The following is a 19,086-nucleotide window of genomic DNA, read 5'->3' as shown; positions in this document are numbered from 1 at the left end:
CCCCATAGCAAGTGCTACTGATTTTGCAATTCAACAACCTGCAATGAAGGCACATGGAGATGAGCCAGGAGGCTTATCACTGCTGTAATAACAGACAGACCCGCTCACCAGGCCAATACTCATGAACAATGGGCAAAAACACTGCCCCACACTGTCTAGGATACAAGTGCCCATCATCACCCCCCTCTTCAGCTAAGGGACCAAAAGACCTCAGAAATCTCAGAGGGCTGCCTCCTCTGCCTCTCTCTCCACAGCCCAGGGGAAAAGTCTGGAGAACTGCATTGTTACCCTTTCTCATGGCATACAGAAGAACAGCTTCACCCAAAGCGGTAGGAAGTCATCTTTACAAGTCAGGACACAGCAAACAGCATGAAAGCCAACAGTGTCTTTGATATGGTCACTCACAACCAGGAGCAGTCCCACAAAGCCACGTATGGCCAAAAACTATGGGAACTGAATGGAGAGCACTTCAGGCAGGACGGTGAGGGGTGAGCATCACTTGGCAGATGAAAATGGAGGAGAGGAATCATGGTGGAGGGAGGGACAGAGGCCCAACACCGCACAGCAGTAGGTCACCCTGGAAATGCGTTCGCTGCCAGCAGTGAACTGCCACAATAGTGCTGACCTGCATCCCTTCACCTGGCAGGTAGCCCTGGCAAAGAGACTGAAGAAACATTACAACAAAGCTTCCAACATGCTAAGCAGGGCTTGGCAATACCTGCCAGTTATATATTTCTGATAGGTGTGTTGCACAGAACTGCAGTATGTCTGCCTGTGTGCCCCCCGACCCTAGCTCCCAGGTACTACTGCCCTGATGGAGGTTCAAACTGGCTGCAGCAAAGTCTAGTGAAAAGAGAACCAAAGGGGAAGAGGGGAAGACTGCACTAACTGTGAAACGAGACCTTTCTTCTGGGCTGGCTTTTGAAGTTTCCCACACCAAAGAACCACAAGATACTACTCTCTCAGCAGGGACTCTGAGCCTTACAGTCCACCAACGTTCTTGATTAATTCCCACCCGTTCCCACCTTCTTCCCCACTTGACTGGGTACCTCCAGAGGCTAGAGACAGCAAGCGGGAATTTCTGTGAACTCTGTTTTCTCCCCAGACACAGTCACATCAGCAGGCACACTAGTGCTCCCACTGCACCATGAGGGTGTGCACAGCTGGATTTCACTGTCTGCCTAGAGGGTCCCAGTGCCATGGGACCTACCCCATAGGACTCGACCATCCACCTGGGGCGCGCTGTGATGAGACAGCACCTATGCAAGACCCCGACAGCGGGAATGGCAGCTCGGACAGCCATGTGAGTAAAAGGGAAAGACTGGAACGGCAGTTGAGTGACCCCGGGACACGTGTCGACACGTGGCCACGGGCACAGTGTGCAAAGGCAGACACTGTGCATGCGGGAGACCAGGACTCACTCTCCAGCTCACTGCCCCTGGAAAGGTCAAAAGGATAGCCCTGCCTTTCCGCTGGTTGCCCACAAGCCTCTCTGCTGCAGTAGAAGAGGGAAGCATGCCCAGAGAGGCACACATCCCCCCTGGGGTACTACAGAGACCAGGACTGGGGCAGAAGGCCCCTAGGCAAGACACCTGTCACAGCTATTACTGCTGTCACAGTATCACAGTATACTAGGGATTGGAAGGGACCTCAAAAGATCATCTAGTCCAATCCCCCTGTCGGAGCAGGAACACCTAGATGAGGTTGCACAGGAAGGCGTCCAGGCGAGTTTTGAAAGTCTCCAGAGAAGGAGACTCCACAACCTCCCTGGGCAGCCTGTTCCAGTGCTCTGTCACCCTCACTGAGAAGAATTTTCTTCTCAGATTTAAGTGGAACCTCTTGTGTTCCAGCTTGAATCCATTACCCCTTGTCCTATCATTGGTTGCTACTGAGAAGAGCCTGGCTCCATCCTCATGACATTCCCCCTTTATATATTTATAAACGCTAATAAGATCACCCCTCAGTCTCCTCTTCTCCAAACTAAAGAGACCCAGCTCCCTCAGTCTTTCCTCATAAGGGAGATGCTCCACTCCCTTAATCATCTTAGTTGCCCTACGCTGGACTCTCTCCAGCAGCTCTCTGTCCCTCTTGAACTGAGGGGCCCAGAACTGGACACGATACTCCAGATGCGGTCTCACCAGGGCAGAGTAGAGGGGAAGGAGGACCTCTCTCGATCTACTAACCACCCCCCTTCTAATACAGCCCAGGATGCCATTGGCCTTCTTGGCCACAAGGGCACAGTGCTGGCTCATGGTCATCCTGCTGTCCACCAGGACCCCAAACTTGCTGATAGTACACTCAATTCCCTCATCTAAATCATTGATGAATATATTGAATAATATGGGCCCCAGTACCAACCCTTGAGGCACTCCACTGGTTACCGGCCTCCAACTGGACTCTGCCCCATTGACTACGACTCTCTGGCTTCTCTCCTTCAGCCAGTTCGCAGTCCACCTAATTATCCGATCATCCAGTCCACACTTCCTCAGTTTAGCCATGAGGATGCTGTGGGAGACTGTGTCAAATGCTTTACTGAAGTCAAGGTAGACCACATCTACCGCTCTGCCATCATCCATCCACCTCGTTATTTCCTCATAAAAGGCTATGAGGTTGGTCAAGCATGACTTCCCCTTGGAAAAGCCATGCTGACTGCCCCTAACAACCCTCTTATCCTTGATATGCCTTGAGAGGGCACCAAGGATAAGCTGTTCCATCAGTTTCCCAGGGATGAAGGTGAAGCTGACCGGTCTATAGTTACCCGGGTCCTCCTTCTTGCCCTTTTTGAAGACTGGAGTGACATTTGCTTTCCTCCAACTCTAAGGAGGCCTTAGCTTTCCTAGTTGCCTCTCTACATCCCCTGACAGCAGCCCTGTACTCCTCCCAAGCGGTCAGCCCCTCCTTCCATGATCTATAAACTCTCTTCTTCCACTTGAGCTTGCCAAGCAGTTCCCTGTTTAGCCACACAGGTCTCCTGGCTCCCTTCCTTGACTTCCTACGTGTCGGGATGCTCTGATCTTGAGCTTGGTAGAAGCAGTCCCTGAATGCTGACCAGCTATCCTGGGCACCTTTACCTTCAAACAGCTTAGTCCACGGGATTTCCCCTAGTAATTGTTTGAAAAGGCCAAAGTTTGCCCTGCTGAAGTCCAGGCTTGCAATTCTGCTTGCTATTCTGCTTCCACCAGCCGAGATCATGAACTCCACCATCTCATGGTCGCTGCAGCCAAGGCAGCCTTCAACCTTTACTCCTTGCACCAGACCCTCCTTGTTAGTGAGGACGAGATCCAGCAGTGCACCTCTCCTAGTCGGCTCCTCCACCATTTGCATCAGAAAGTTGTCATCAATGCATCGGAGGAACCTCCTAGACTGAGGCTGGCTGGCTGAGTAGTCCTTCCAGCAAACATCCGGAAAGTTAAAATCCCCCACGACAACCAGGGCCTGTGACTGTGAGGCCACTCTCAGCTGCCCATAGAAGGCCTCATCAACTTCCTCCCCCTGATCTGGTGGCCTGTAATAGACACCCATAACAGTGTCACCCCTGCCAGCCTGTCCCTTAATCCTCACCCACAGACTCTCAACTTGCTCCTCAACTGCACGTGGACAGTACTCAGTACATTGTAGTTGCTCTCTCACGTAAAGGGCAACTCCACCACCTCGCCTGGCTGGCCTGTCTTTCCTGAAAAGGACATAGCCACCCATGACCACATTCCAGTCATGTGAGCTGTCCCACCATGTCTCTGTAATTGCCACCAGATCATAATCTCCTGACCGAACAAAAGTTTCTAACTCTTCCTGCTTATTCCCCATGCTGCGTGCATTGGTGTACAGGCATTTCAGGGAGCGAGCTGAGCACACCAATTTCACCCTATGGGTATGGGAGGCCTCCTGGCCTTTATCAATTCTGGAGTGCTGCCCCACCAATGCAAGCTCAGTAACAACCCCATCCCCCTTCGAATCTAGTTTAAAGCTCTCCAAATGAGCCCTGCTAGCTCCTGGCAGGGCAGGCAACAAGCACAGGATGGGCAGGGACCTCGCCCTGCAGATGCACCTCACTGGTAGCCTGTTGCCATCCCTGCACGCAGGCAGGAGCTGCCCTGTCCCAGCCGCAAGCTACACTGAGTGTTGCCCATAGGGCAGCTGGAAAAAGCCCCAAGGAACCCCGTGTCCCTCACCGCAGTGTCTGCAGCTGGCAGGAAGGATGTTTCAGCCCCTCACACAGCAGCCGCATTCCAGGGTCACCCAGGTCATTTCCTTCCAGGTTCAGCTCCCTCAGGCTCTGCTTGGTGCTAAGCAATGTGGCCAGGTGCCTACAGACAGCCCCGGCATGTTGACATCTCACCAATCTGAAAAAGATCCGCAGAGTTGTCACAGCCAGCTGGACGGATGCTTTTGCCCACTAGGCCCTCACTGGGCCAACAACCATAAGCCATGGCCACAAACCCCACCAGTGCCCAACCCACAACCAATACCCTCCATGAAGGTACCTCTCAACCCCACAGCAGTGCCCCAGCCAGTGGGCAGCTGCCAGGTGCTGCCTCAGCAGCCTCACTCCTGCCTCCCCCAGCAGTGGCAGCTGAGAAGATGCACACCAGACAGGCAGCCCTGCATTCAGGGTTCCTTAAAGAGCTGGGTGAGGAGCATGGCGAGGGCATAGCCACTTGCTCCACCTGCACAGTGCTCTTCTTGGGGCTAGAACCAGGAGCAGCTCCCACTTCAGTCCTCCTCCCGCGGGGACCTCTCCCTCAGTATGCCAGTTGGGAGAAGCAAAGCCACCTTTTAAACACAATGGGTTCAGCTCATTGTAAACTGAAGGGGGAAGTGCTGCCTTCCCATTGAGCCAAGAAAAGTTAAAGGAGACCTTGGAGTGGGAAGGGGTCTGGGAAAAGCCCTGAGGAGCCCCCATGTCCCTCACCGCAGTGTCCGCAGCTGGCAGGAAGTATGTGTCAGCCCCTCACACAGCAGCTGCAGTCCAAGGTCTCCCAGCTCGTTATCACCAAGGTCCAGCTCCCTCAGGCTCTGGCTGGTGCTGAACACTGTGGCCAGGTCCCCACAGATGGTGCTGGTGAGTCGGCACCACCACAACCTGCAGGGAAGACACAGGGAGAAAAGTTGTGGGGTCATCACAGCCACCAGGCCCAAGACTACAACCCCTGCCCACAGTCACCACATGCCTACCCCACAGCCAATGATGGGCCAGCACCATAGCCACTGCCGTTTCTCTCAGTCAATTCCCTCCTAGGAGGCACCCAGTGGCCCCTCAGCTGCACAGCTCTGCTTTGGGACCTAGCCCAGGGCTGATGGAACAGGGACAGGGACGTGCCCAATCCCAGCTGGCCGAGTCTGCGGGTGGTCATGGGGCTACCCTGCCCTGGCACTGTGCCTGGCTCCCTGCAGGCTGCTGGGAGCCCTCAGCCCCACACTCGCTCTGAGGGACACGTCACCCCTCCCCTGCAAAGGCCAGCTCTGCCCTCAGGCCTGGGCAGGGGGCAGCTGCCAGGTCTTGCCTCAGCCACCACAGCCCTGCCTTTGGACTGTGCTCCTGGGGACGAAGGGAAACCCACAAGAATCTGTTGGATTCACTACAGTCTGATCTTGGGCCTAGGTTTTATTGTGGATGCCCCTCCAAGGATGTACAATTTGTGCTCTGCTATCCCCTTCTCTGGGGTGGGAAACCACTTGGATATCTCTGATGTGCTTTTATCCTGTCTCTAATGAAGTAAAGAAGAGCAGAAGAAGAGCAAGTCTCCTCCTTGCTTCCTAAGCATCTTGACTCCTGATCTGACATCAAGGTCTATTTCTCCACCCCCCTCCTCACCCTTAGCTGAAGTTCCCAGAGGGACAGTGTCAGGTTCCAGTGAAGCCATGGAAAATTCCCTTCCCTAAATGCTGCATTGCAGGGCCCTTGGATATTAGTCTATGGTATAAGGGTTGTGAACATGAGCTCTATCAGGCTGCGAAAGGACTCCACTCCATCTCTCCAACACCCGGTCACAGACAGCAGGCTTAACAGCATCAAACAAAGGGATTTCCTCAACAGCAGGATTCAAGTAAACAGAGTGAGCTGCGTATTTGAGCTAAGGGTTGCCATTTTTGTTTGTTTGTCTCTAAGGAACAGAATAGTTTTCTCACTTGATGGTTTTTAATTTGCTCCTTGGATTTCCTAAAGCTTGACAGAGCAGGGACACAGGCGGTGAACTAGCCTCCTCTGCCTGGGGTGCATGCCTAGAAAAGTCAGAGAACACATGATCTGCATTACAGGATGCAAGCTGAATTTGTTACAAATTTAAAAATATCAAGATAGCATGTTAGGGAGCATAACACCCCACTCAAAGCATAACTGTAAGCACCTCCAGTTTACTGCAAAAAAAACCCCAAACCACCAAAAAACAGGTGTTTCATACTGTGCAATTCTAGGTCAGATTTACATGAAATTCACAGTAATCACAAATGCTGTACTGTACATGGCTACCTGAGACATGTCTGGTTTTGCTGTCTATGTACACAGATTGCATTGGCTGTGATCAAGTTTGTTAAGAAGCATTCCCAGGGAAGATGGGCTGCTGATTCACTCTCATCTGCAAACCTTCAAGAAGCAATGCGCTGGGCTGCCTCAATAGAGGTCTCCAAAACTGCCTCAGCTCTGATCAGATCAAAAGACACTGTTCCTTGAATTCCAGAGGAGATTCTTTTGAAAATTCAGGGACTGAAGAAGAGAAACTGCCCCAGCTGTGAAGGCAAGAGAGAGCTAACAATGTCTCCAAGCAGGAGACAGGAACAGGAGCACATTCACAGCCTTCACTTCTGGTGTCAACCCCTTCTTAGAAGCTGTGTTCCTTCTCTGTGCATTAACTAATACCGTTTGGAAAAGGGTGATTGTAGTCCCCACTGAGCACTGAACTCCTAAAGACAGGAACCAAGGGACCAAGTCCAGCTGAGCCCATTGGGTAATGCCAGCTGTACTATAAGCAGGAGCCCAGTGCCCTGGTATAAGAACAAGAACCTACTTCAGGGCTGTAACTGCACAGATCTGGAAAGCAGCCAGATCAAGGGAGCTGATTCTGCCCTTCTATTCTGCTCTCGTGAGAACCCACCTGTAGCACTGCATCCAGTTCTGAAGTCCCCAGTACAAAAAAAGATACGGACCTGTTAGAGCAGATCCAGAGGAGGGCCATGAAAACGATCCGAGGATTGGAACACCCCTCTTATGAAGAAAGGCTGAGACAGCTGCGGTTGTGTAGCCTGGAGAAGAAAAGGGTCTGGGGAGACGTTGCAGCCTTTCAATACTTAGAGGGGCTTACAAGAAAGATGGAGAAAGACTGTTTACCAGGGCCTCTAGTGACAGGACAAGGGCAATGGTTTTAAACTGAAAGAGGGTAGATTTAGAATGGACGTAAGGAAGAAATTTTTTATGATGAGGGTGGTGAGGCACTGGAACAGACTGTGCAGAGAAGCTGTGGATGCCCCATCATTGGAAGTGTTCAAGGGCAGGCTGTATGGGGCATTGAGCAACCTGATGTAGTGAAAAATGTTACTGTTCGTGGCAGGTAGGTTGGACTAGATGATCTTTAAAAGGTCCCTTCCAACCCAAGCTCTTCTATGATTTTACCTGTTGGACAGACAGGCTCTTGATCAGTGTAATTAGAGCAGGACAATAAACTTGCTCTTTCCACTCCACTTGTGCTAGAGTTGTGCTGCCAGGGGATTCCTCACATTTTTTCCTTAGCTGTGGTGAGGGAACACCAGAACTCTAAAACTGATGGGGAAACACCCAGAGAGTACCACCACCATCCCTTTCCAAACTCCTTACCAGTCACACTACTGACAGTGGAAATACAGATACAGAAGAGAGACCCATGCACCATCCAAGTCACAGGTCCACAGCTGCTTTGCAAGATAAAACATAAGCTGAGCCTCCACAGCAGGTATCCAGATGCCACTGGTGGATCCTACAGCACAGATCAACTCTGGCAAAGTCACATTACCCATGAGAGCTTTTAGCAGGAAAACAGCACCCCTAGGGAGAAGTGGAGAGCATGTAATCACGGGCTGCAGAAAGCCGTATCTCAGGCTTTTGCATCCAAAGGGCAGGGAGTGAATTGGATACCTCTATACAGTGTTGAGCCTGGGGACCCCTCCAGCACAGCCTGGCTTTGCATGGCCTCTCACTTAAGCTTAGCTCTCACAGTGAGAGGAAGGAGTTTATGACAGGTGGAGGCAAGATAGGGGATAGGGACTTTAAAAAGGCCGGGCACAGAAATAGAAAGCAAAGCTATGGGCTCAGCACCCCTTCCCCTGAGCCATGAGGTCCTGAGCAGCGCTGTCGCTCACATGGTGCAGTGCACAGTATGTCCCTGTTCAGAATGAGGATATGCAAGAAACCCACGGGACAAACAGGACTCATCAATCTGGTTAAGACTGACTTAAAACCCTCAGTGACAGGAGTCAATGCTGTAGCTCTGACCAGGCAGCCTTTATGTGAAACAGCCTCAGGGTGAAAAGCCTTGGAAAGGTTATGAGGTCATCCTTTGCACAGAACATTCTTTCTGAACTCCGTTACTTATACAAGCACGTTAGTTGCACAAAAGTTTACCTCTGAAGAAAAACTCCCCTCTAAGGCACTCTCTTCCAGTGCAGCAGTCCCAATGCCAGGCCCCAGATCACAGCAGCTTCTCCCATTTAAGAGACACTTTTCACTGAAAGAAACCTTTTAGAGCAGCAAAAAAATCCACTGAATAAATTTAGGTTCTCACACAAACCATCAATTTCATGTCTAGCAGCTGGAACCTGGATGAAAGGAACAGAGCCGGAGCCTACGTGCTGGAAAGATTGACAACACCCTCAGAGGGCAGCAAGAAGGAAGAAAAAGCATATCTACAAGAGACTGCTTGCTCTTGGGCTTCACTGACTATAGATCTGCACTGCAAACTCAGTGCAAGATAGCCTGAGCTGAGCTTAGAAGGAAAGGCCTTCTGAAGACTTCAAAGGGCATCTTTAGTACAGATTATTTGTTTCAGAAATGCATTAACTTTAGCTATGCTTTGCAATACAAGTCTTTCTAGTTAGAATACGAGGTCTCTGAAGCACCCTATTCCAGTGGAAGACTCACAATGCCACACCTAAAGCTGCAGCAGCTCTTCCTGTTTAACAGACATCACCCTAATTTGAAAGAAACCTGCAACAGTAAGTCATCTTCATTGAATGCAATCAATCAAACTGAGCCTCAAAGAGCAGAGTGAATGACAGGACCACACCTTCACGGTGGAAGGGCTGAGAATGTCCTTGGGCACTACCACAAATCTGCTGCAAAACGCAGCATTTCAGCCAGAAGCAGGTGGTGGTGGGACAGTGGGTCTCTGAAAGACCACAAATCGTAGAATACCCGCATGTTTGAGGTTGGAAGCAACTTCTGGAGGTCATCTGCTCCAAGCCCCCTGCTCAGGCCACCTCAAGGAGGCTGCCCAGGACCATGGCCAGCAGCTTTTGAATATCACCAAGGATGGAGACCCCACAACCTCCCTGGGCAACCAGTGCCAGTGCTCAGTCACACTCACAGTGAAAAAGGGTTTCCTGATGTTCAGAGGGAACCTCCTATGTGCCCACTGCCTCAGTCCTGTCACCACTGAAAAGAACCTAGCTTTCTCCTCTTTACGCCTTCCCTTCAGGTATTTATGTACATTGATGAGATCCCCCTAAGCCTTCTGTTCTCCAGGCTGCACAGTCCCAGCTCTCTCAGCCTTTCCTTATATGCAAGACATTGAAAAAACAAAGTTGAAAAACTTCTCAGCACTTGTCTTCAGTATCTCATTGACATTGTATACACTGGGTTGTGTGAACCTAGGAGACTGCCTCTGTTACTGGCCTCAGTATTAACTGTCCTTTAGAAAACAAAAAAAACCCCACCCTATTACTTGAAAGAGCACACTGATGAAATAGCACACATCAAATAACCGTACTGCTCCTTCCTCTAGACACACCAAGTTGCCTCTTTTCAGCTCTGCCTCAGCCCAAGTTCCACCTTTGGACAATTCTGAGCAAAGGTGTAATTTTCAAAGACAGTTTCTATCCCCACACCAGGACCATTCCTCCTGGGCTGACAGCTCCACAGTCATAGGCCTCTCTCCTTTCAAAGAATAGACGATTGTGCTTTGACAGTCATCCAGTATCACAAGCAAGCCTCCCCACAATGAGACGGTTGCACCCCACAGATAAGAAGGGCATAAAGAAAAACTACACTTTTCCAGTGATGTTTTACCCAAGTCCTAAGAAGTCCTCCACAGCATAAGCAAACTGGACAGGCAAATTAACATACCTTTAAAACCCTTTTCTGCACAGGAGAATAGGTCCCTGTAAAAACAGTATGGGGAAGAGAGCTGCCTGAATTTCCTGCAGAAAAACATCACCCCAGGCTAGTATTTGCCTTCACCTAGGAGCAAAGGCTTTGAAGAGAAAAGGGACATCTGAATTTACTACTCTTTTCCTCCTTTATACAGCTGCTCACACACCATGTCCTGCCTCCATACATGTTGTCCACAACAGGCTTAGTGAATCAGTAAAAAAATAAGTAACACGGATACAGGATGGAGGCAGGGGAATTTTGTTAGTATGAGAGCAAGAAGATTCTCTTCACCATAGCATTAGCTTCACGCTGGTTTTTATAACGGAAAACTTCCAACCAATTTTAGTTTTTAGTTTTTAAAACAGGGGAGAGGACCAATTTATGTGATCAAGAAACTCCACTCCTGTGGTTGCGAACAATACTTACTGATGTGACCTATCTGGAGGTCCTGGAACAAACTCATTTTCATGGTCTTCCGGTGCAACTGAGCAACATTCAAGATGAAAGGAGTCCAGTCCAGTCCACTGTTTGACACAAAACGCAAGGATCATTTGATCGTATTGGCTCAGAATGCAGTCTTTCAGAACTATCCCAGTGAAATGTTCCAATGCATTGCTCACAAACATTTCTTCTTGAATCTCAAACAAACAGTGAAATACGTTCAAGTTGTCAATCACTCCTTGGCCTATTTGAATCCACTTCAACAAGTCTTTCTTAACTCTAGGTGAGATTTTACACCCAGTCCTTTCTATCAGGTACTTACTTGTTTCCTCATTTAACAGGCCAAACAGGAATCGTACTACTAATATCCAATTTGTATCATACTTAGTGTACTTTTCTAACACTTTCTTTATATCCTTCCTTGGCATCCCCAATTCTCCTGTTTCCTCATTGTCCTCCAATGCATAATACAATGCTGCAAAAAACTCTTGAAAGCTCAGGTGAAGGAAGCTGTAGACACTCACACACTTCATACGTTTTTTTAGAACACTTTCATTCAGAAAAAGGGAGAGGAGGACTGGGTGATTTAAGCCATACACCTCAATCTCCTTTTCATGAAACAGGATCTTCCGCTTCCAGATTCCATCAGCAGCCATGCAGCAAAGCCTGCTCAGGAATTTCTTCACATCCTGCTTCAGATGGTCAGTCCTACACTTGAGTAAGCTGAAAATGTACAGCATGTACAGCTCTGTGGTTGTTCTAGAAGTCTGGGCAAGATCTTTCCCTTCATTAAGTTCTTGTTCAAGGACAGTGCAGATGGTCCAACACATGATGGGTACAAGGCACATGGCAAACAGAGTGTCATTTCTTTTGACAAAGGTAATAGCTTTTATTGCTTTCTCTTCATCCCTGAAGAACTTGTGGAAATATTCCTCCTTCTCAGCATCCGAAAAGCCCATTATTTCTGCATAATGCTCCTCCTTTAGACACTGTCCCAGCCTTTGAAGAGCTGTTGGTCTTGTAGTGATGAGCAAGGAGGACTGAGAGAGAAGAGTTTTCTGAAATAAACTGCTCAGAATGATTTCCACTGGCTTCCTTTCCCCACAATCAGAACACAGTTTATTTTTTGGCTGATCACAGGGAAACCTCAGTTCATCAAAGCCATCAATGATGAACAGAAGTTTTTCGGGACTAGCCAGGATTGCTTCAGGTGGTGCCTTTCCACAAGGACAGCAAGCTGAGATCAGATCCACCAGACTCAGCATATCTGCCTCCTGGGAAAGGTTGATTTCTCTACAGTTTATGTAGAATGCATAGTCAAATTGTGCATAAATGGCTCCTCTTGCCCAGTCTAGCATGATCTTTCTTACTGTCACTGTCTTTCCAATCCCTGCACCACCCACTAGCACAATGATCTGTGGAGTTTGACCTCTTGCATCAGGATGAAAAAGTGTTTCTACAGTAACTGCAAAGCGAGTATCTTCTCTTCCGACTTCTGCATGTCTTTCTCTTAGACCCAGGACTTCATGGTCTAGTTCACTTCTCCCCTGAGGGTTTGTAACCATCATCAGCTTCGTATATCTATTGCTTAGAGTCACATTCTCACCCAGACAAGCGTTCACCTCTTTAAACATATGGAACTCTCTTGCTACATGGTCTCTGTATCTCTGTCGGTAATCTAAACCAGTAAGAAACATAAGTGTAAGTCCCTAGTAAGTGCATATTTCCCATTAGCTCCTTATTATTAAAACTATTCCAACAACACACTACCTCTGCACTGCACTTGTTTTATGTGATTTCCAAAGACCTTAACAATGGCTCATGGTGAACACCCATCTGAACAGGCATCTCTTATGTTTTACTTAAGGCAGGTGGGGGGGACGGGACAGGACGTGACAGCTCCTCTTTACACATCTCCATTAGGTTGGGAGCGTGGGACCCATCGGGGAAGAATGCTTTCATGGGGAAAACTGCTGAGGATTTAGTTGGAATAGAGTTGCTAAGCATACTCCTCTTTCTATAAAGCATTGTGGCACCTCTACTAAAGAAGACTTCCAATTTAATTTCTCTCACGGAAGACAAAAGGTTAACAGTGCTCTGGCCAATCTCCACTGCAATAAATAGGCAATAATGAAAGCTGCTTAGCTATCACCCATCAAATCACCTCTACTTTCAAACTCTGTGAGGGGAGGATAATCTGAAGTGTCCTTTGCATTCCCTATATGGGCAAATGATTGTGCACTGTTTGCTCCTAGCTAAGAGCGCAGCATATACTGCAACGGTTTCTGCTGAAGCGGCACTTACCTTCAGCTGACGTTCCAGTATCCAGAGCTGAAATAGGAATTGAACATGGATATTAGCATTTTCATGCAGCAGCATCCCATGGACAATGCTTAGGGGCAGCGGATTCCTCCAGGGCCCAGTCCTTGCCTAAGCTTGCCTAAAATCCCAGAGGACACTGCAAAGTCAGTGATTTGCTCCTGACACTGGCACATCATCACCATGAATGCTCCCCACTCCCTGAAAATCCAGGCAGATCCCAGAGTTCTTCTTTCAACTTGCCAGTATTTCTCTCCAAGAAACATCAAGCCTGGCACGTCTGCTCCATGTTGCCTTTCCTGGAGGTCTCAGCTGAGAACTGCTCTAAGAGCTTACTTAGTTCCATGAGCAACTCTCCACTCTTGCTGGCTCAGCATGAAGCCCTCCACGCTGGCTCATTCAATAGGGCTTTGTATAAGGTGCCTATGCAGGTGCACCTGTGTGCTGGACACACAGCGGGTACCTAAATTGCTCTGTAATTGAACGTCTGGGAAAGAGTCTAGCCTCCGAGTCTCACACAGCATGCAAGGCTGGCAGACACGATAGAAACAAAAGGAAGGCCAGTAAAAGGGACACTGCAGTCATTTATGGAAATGAGCAGGAAAAAACATTGAGCCAAAATTCTTCCGCTTCCACTGCTTAAGTCCTCCCTCCATGTCTTGGGCTGTGATTAGCCCCTAGACCTTTCTCCCTACTCGAGTTCTCTAGTTAAAACCAAGAGCACCAAATTCTGGTCTTTCAAAGAAAAACAAAAGCCTGAAACCATACTGTGTTGTGTTCCTACCACACTCAGAACACAAAGGCCAGGGAACTTCTATTTCTCTCTTCCACAAGACTGGGCTACTGAGACTAATAGAATTCAAGCAGTGCATCTTCTCATAAGCCATTCACCTGAGGCACCCCATGAGGAGCTCCCACGGGCATCAGGGCCCTGGGCTTTAGGCCATAAAGGTTATAAAGACCCCAAACCAGGAAGTCTGGTCCTGGTCTGTCTTGACACTGCATCAGGATCCACACCTGTGCTGAGCACAATAGTCTGGGATCCCCTACAGCCCCTCTTTTCTCTCTGCTTATGCTCCTGGGGCCAAAGGCATAATCCCTGGGTTCCCGCAGACTCCTGCGGCACAGGGCCCCACGCAGGTACAACCAGAGCCTCCTCAGACACAACCAAAGGGAAAGTACGTCGGTTCATGTCCTAACACTTACCATTCATCCCATACCCCAGAACCCTCTGACAGACAGGGGTGAAGGCAGCAGACACCCACTGAACTACCTTCACATGAGGAGGGAACCCCTCTCCTACCAAGGAACCCCAGCTCCCACATGGGGCCACAACCTGTCCCATCTGACCAAGAGGTTCTCCTACTCTTGAGGACAAAAAAAATGTGTTCTGTCTCACCACTGCTAAGAAGTCACTTGCACTTTTTCCAGGGAGCAGTCAAAGAGAAAGAAAGAAAAAAAAATTCATAACCTCCCGTTTCCTCACCTTGCTGTCTCTTCTGCTTCAGTTTAGTTGCAGTGTCTCTTTGATTGATCCCTTCCAGCACACAGATGGCTACCTCCACAGCACTGTCTGGTCCATAGTGCTCACACATGCAATCAGCAAGCCTGACTACATCATTGGTTTCTTCAAGTAAACCTCTGGATAGATTAGGTGTTCCTTCATAGTCAATATGTGATAATTTAAGCTTGAACTTATTGAACATGTCCAACACAAGATCCTCCAGTGCTTCCAAAAGGATGTCCCAGGAATTCATCTCTCCTGCCATCACTCTATGCTAAAAATACCCTGGAAAAAAGCAGATGTTCAAAGCTACATTCTCCCCTTGAGACCACAGTACTTCTCTCAGTCTTTTCCTGCAACTCCTGCCTCAGGCACAGGGCTGACATATGAAGAAACGCTGTTGCAGTATCTCCATATGCACCACACAGAAACAAAGACAGCAACCAGGGTACCTGAGGAAAGCCTGGGCCCCCTGCCGTGCTAGTCACGGCGGCAGAGCTGGGACTGCACCCTCTGTATCTCTGGAGACAGTGGCTAGCGTGGGTGGACAGTGGCTATCTCTGCAGTACTACCACCTTCAGGAGATCATGCACCCACGCACAGCGCAGAGCCACTGCAGCTCTCACTGCATCCACAGCGTTTGCCTGCTTGCAGCTCTGCACCTCACAGGAACAAGAGTGACATCCAGGGAATGTGAAGCCCCTTCCTGCAGGTACAATGCAGAAGTATTTCATGAGGAACTTGTAACGAAAGAACCTAAGTGAAAGTGCACAAAAAGTGGGCTCTTTTTTTTTTCTTCTTCCTTTTAATTTTACATCTCATCTACTTGTCAAGCCAATGAGAAGCCCCGCATAGTCTTGCCCCAGGAACTCACTATGTGCTGAGTGAAAGAGCCTTTCCAACACATCACCTCATTATAAGGTTCACATTCTTCAGTTTCTACAGGCTGCAAATACTTGGCTTTCTGCCCTTCAGCTCAGTCCTCTATTGCTACCCTTGCAGGCCTGTGTGTTGTGTAAGGAGCAAATAAGGGCGAATGGAATAGCTAAAGGCTCAACCAGAAACATGGAGGGGGAGAGTAGTCATGCCCCTCACAAGGCTCAGTTAACAGCACCTGCTCCAGCGCAGCTGCAGCCTCAGGGGACCATCTCTGCGCCACTCCCCCCCCCAGCACACACGCATTTCCCTTGGGTCTACGAGGCTGAGAAGGGACAGGAGCTGGCTGTGCATCTGTGCTTCGGCACTTGGGCTGGCTTCTGCCCTACTGCAGCTGCTCTACAGACTCGGGGCCCAGCTCTAGCACTTGCCTCCCTCCTCCAGAAAAGGGCTGCTTCCTCCCCGCGGCGGCTGGTGGGACTGCCCCCTCCACTGCTAAGGGCCGGGAAGACCAGCCGCTGGTGAAGCCCCACTGTGCTCCCTCGAGTCCCAGGATCTCCCCAGCCCCGCTTCCCCAAGCCTCGGGACACCATGCGGCCCCGCTCCGCTCCCCCCAACTCCAGGACCACGCCAGCCCCGCTTCCCGGGAAACCCCCCAGCCCCGCTCCGCTCCCCACAGCTGCTTGGCCACACCAACCCAGCTCTCCGGGTCACCCCCCCTGCCCACACCTGCTTCTCCGAGCCCCCCAGCTCCGCTTCCCAGGACTACAACCCCGCTCCCGCAGAACCCCTCTTCCCCCACCTCAAGGCAGCTGGACGGACCTCAAGGGGCGGGGCGGAGCGGGGCGGGGCGGGGCAGCTACGGCGGGCGGTTGGGGCCAGTCCCAGCAGTAACCGCGCGGTGCCGCCAGCCGGTGCTGATGCGCTGCCGTAGGTTTTTACTCCCTTCCGCATCAAGTAACTCATAAAAGTGAAGAGTTGTACTCTAGGGAATGGCGTGCAGGGGCAAAACATGCCTCAGCACTATCAGCTGTAGTCTGTGGCACTGAGTTCCCATGGAATCTTATTCTAAAATTCCCTCGAATCTTGCTGTGATGGATTGATGGAGGCACAGAAGTTGCACTCTACTGTCCCAGGCACCCCGTTGTGACCTGGGCTCTCAGCACATACCAGTAATGAAAAAAAGGAAAAGGCACAAACCGCTATCAAGAATCGGCAGCTAATGTTACTTTTTATCTTCATTACTCTCTTCCTCAAGCATCTCTCCCCCTGCAGAAGACCTCTTAGCTCTTCTAGGTACTGCCTTAACCTCAAATCTGGACATGGGAAGACTGGGTTCCTTTGCTAGACTAATGCTAAGGCATCTGTCAAGAGCCAGCTCCACAATCGAGGCCAATGGTGGAACCACTGAGCAGTGCTGGCCTCGTCTCCCTTGCCTGTCCTTCCTGAAGAACCTGTATCCTTCCATTCCAACACTCCAGTCATAGGAGCCATACCACCACATCTCCGTGATGCCTGTAAGATCATAGCCCTGCAGGCTTGTGCATGCCTCTAACTCCTCTTGTTTGTTCCCCGTGCTACATGTGTTTGAATAGAGGCATTTAAGTTGCACTCTAGGTGCTCTTCTGCTGACCTGTGATCCTTCTCCAGGCTCTGGGCGTCTATTGCTGGCACCGGCATCAAACTGGTAGGACTGGGATTGCTTGAGGTTCCTCTCAGTCAAACACTTTTTCAATGGGATGCCAAGTCATGGGATACCGAGATATGGGGCGTGACACAATGATTCTCACCTCTACAGGGACATGCAATCATTACCAGTGGAAGCCTTGTATTATGAGAGCTTTTAAAGGACAATGTAAAATTGAAAAAGGTATTGCTCAGAAAAGCACAAGACAAATGGCAGTGGAGAATCACATCTGACTTGGAGAAAGTTGTTAGGTTCTGCCTTGTAAATCCAGGATATAGCCAAGCTGCGCATAATGACCAAACTGCATTTATGGCAGCTGCAGTGCATGATAGCATAGCTCCAGGGCTATGTCTAGGATTAGGCTCCAAGGACTTCAAGTCATCACCATGGAATGAGCGGAGAACCCAGAGAGGAGAAGTAGGAGCAGTCAGGATAAAAATAATCAATGTTAAACAAAATGGAAAGCAGGAAGGACTTAGAGAATATAAAAGGAAAAATGGCAAATGAAGTGTGTCCCCTGGTTTGAGGTAAAACACTGAGTCAGGTCTAGGACTCTCCCAGTGCCTGCCGGTGACGTGATCATCACCCTGGGAGCTTGATATGGTTTGTATATATTGTATATATTTCATTATTTTCTTTTTACTATTTTATTAATATTTTCTTTAAAGTAGTTTAGTTTCTTTTTAAAATCATAAGGCTCTTTCTCTCTCTTCCTCCTCTCCCTTCAGGTAGAGGTGGGGGAAAGCATCTGTAGTTTCAATGGCCAGTCTGGTCCAAACCACAACATATTTATTGGCACCCAATATGGGGCATGACCGGGGCTCTGGTAGATTGACTGAATAGTTAGAATTCCAGCTTGTTCAGAAATTAAAACAGACAGCTCACATCATGTTGTTCTTAAGCAAAATGTTATATCATGCCTTTAGAAAGCTTTGTTTAAAGTTAATTGATGCAACGCTGGTTAACCTGCTGAATGTCTTGTATGATTTATTTGCTCTTTGTGTTTGTGTGCGGTGGTTTAAATGTACTGTTCTGCTGTGGTTTGGGATACAGATCTATAACACGATAACCTGGATAACAATTTTACCTGCATATCTCAGGCATCACATAATGGGTTCTATTACTAATTACACTTTTGATTTTACCTGGTGAAAGTTTACTTCACCCTTTAATGCTCATGCCATGCTAGAGGATGGAAACTTTTTGATTTAAAAAATGTATGTTACTTTCTTAAAATCATTATTTTATTGTCAGTTTCCCTGCATGTGTTGCAGGGGTGGTTTCTTATTAAAAATCGGTGCATGAGTTGGTATTACACAACATACTGCTACTGAAATCCCACAAGCGACTGTGCTGCCCGCACCGGCACAAGCCACTCCAGCTTTGACAATGAACACCACCACTACTGCAACTCTGACAACAACCACTGCCGCTATTCCAGCTGCTTTGAGAACGATAACTGCCACTATTCTAGCCTTGACAATGAGTACCGTCATTGCTCTAGCTGCTCTGACAATGACCACTGCCGCTATTCCACTCCTCAAAAGAGAGGCATAAGCCACTCCACCGCCCCCAACAGCACAAGCTATTACAGCCTCAACAACAAACAATATTACTAGTCCAGCTGCTTTGACGAGTATCACTGCTACTCAAACTCTGTCAGAACTGGTACAAGTTGCCCTGGTGACCAGGAAGCAGCAAAGGAGGTCAGCTCATTCCCCTGCCCCTTATGACAAAGACCAGATCAAGCCCGACAGCATGGGAGAGAATTCTTCCAATGAAGATCAAGGAGAGGGTCCTTCTAAAGCAGACAAAGGAAAGGGCGCTTCCAAAGCAGAAACAGAAAAGTGTCCTTCTCAGGCAGCATCAACACAGGAGGAGAAATCAGATGCAGAGGTAATCATTAAATCCTTCTCTATGGAAGAC

The 19,086-nt window shown here is 49.1% G+C and overlaps 1 protein-coding gene and 1 long non-coding RNA gene across 2 annotated transcripts; both read right to left on the bottom strand.

Annotated features, from left to right (window-relative positions):
* Positions 1 to 18: 18 nt before the first annotated feature.
* LOC309679050 (NACHT, LRR and PYD domains-containing protein 12-like) lies at positions 19 to 12,408 on the bottom strand (the record flags this gene model as incomplete). Its single annotated transcript, XM_082492280.1, has 5 exons — positions 19 to 40; positions 4,167 to 4,340; positions 4,910 to 5,080; positions 6,127 to 6,219; positions 10,760 to 12,408. Coding segments are annotated over 5 exons (2,088 nt in total). The 3' UTR covers positions 19 to 39.
* Positions 12,409 to 13,083: 675 nt separating this feature from the next.
* LOC309679127 lies at positions 13,084 to 16,292 on the bottom strand. The gene is made up of 3 exons (XR_014269811.1): positions 16,276 to 16,292; positions 14,580 to 14,882; positions 13,084 to 13,105 (listed from the first exon to the last, which is right to left on the bottom strand). It is a non-coding gene; the product is annotated as an uncharacterized lncRNA (long non-coding RNA).
* Positions 16,293 to 19,086: the final 2,794 nt, after the last annotated feature.

The sequence above is a fragment of the Vanellus vanellus genome (assembly GCF_965231255.1).
Source record: "Vanellus vanellus genome assembly, chromosome: 17".
Lineage (NCBI taxonomy): Eukaryota > Metazoa > Chordata > Aves > Charadriiformes > Charadriidae > Vanellus > Vanellus vanellus.
Note: the sequence above shows the minus strand (reverse complement) of the source record. Positions and strands in the feature narration are given on the sequence as shown.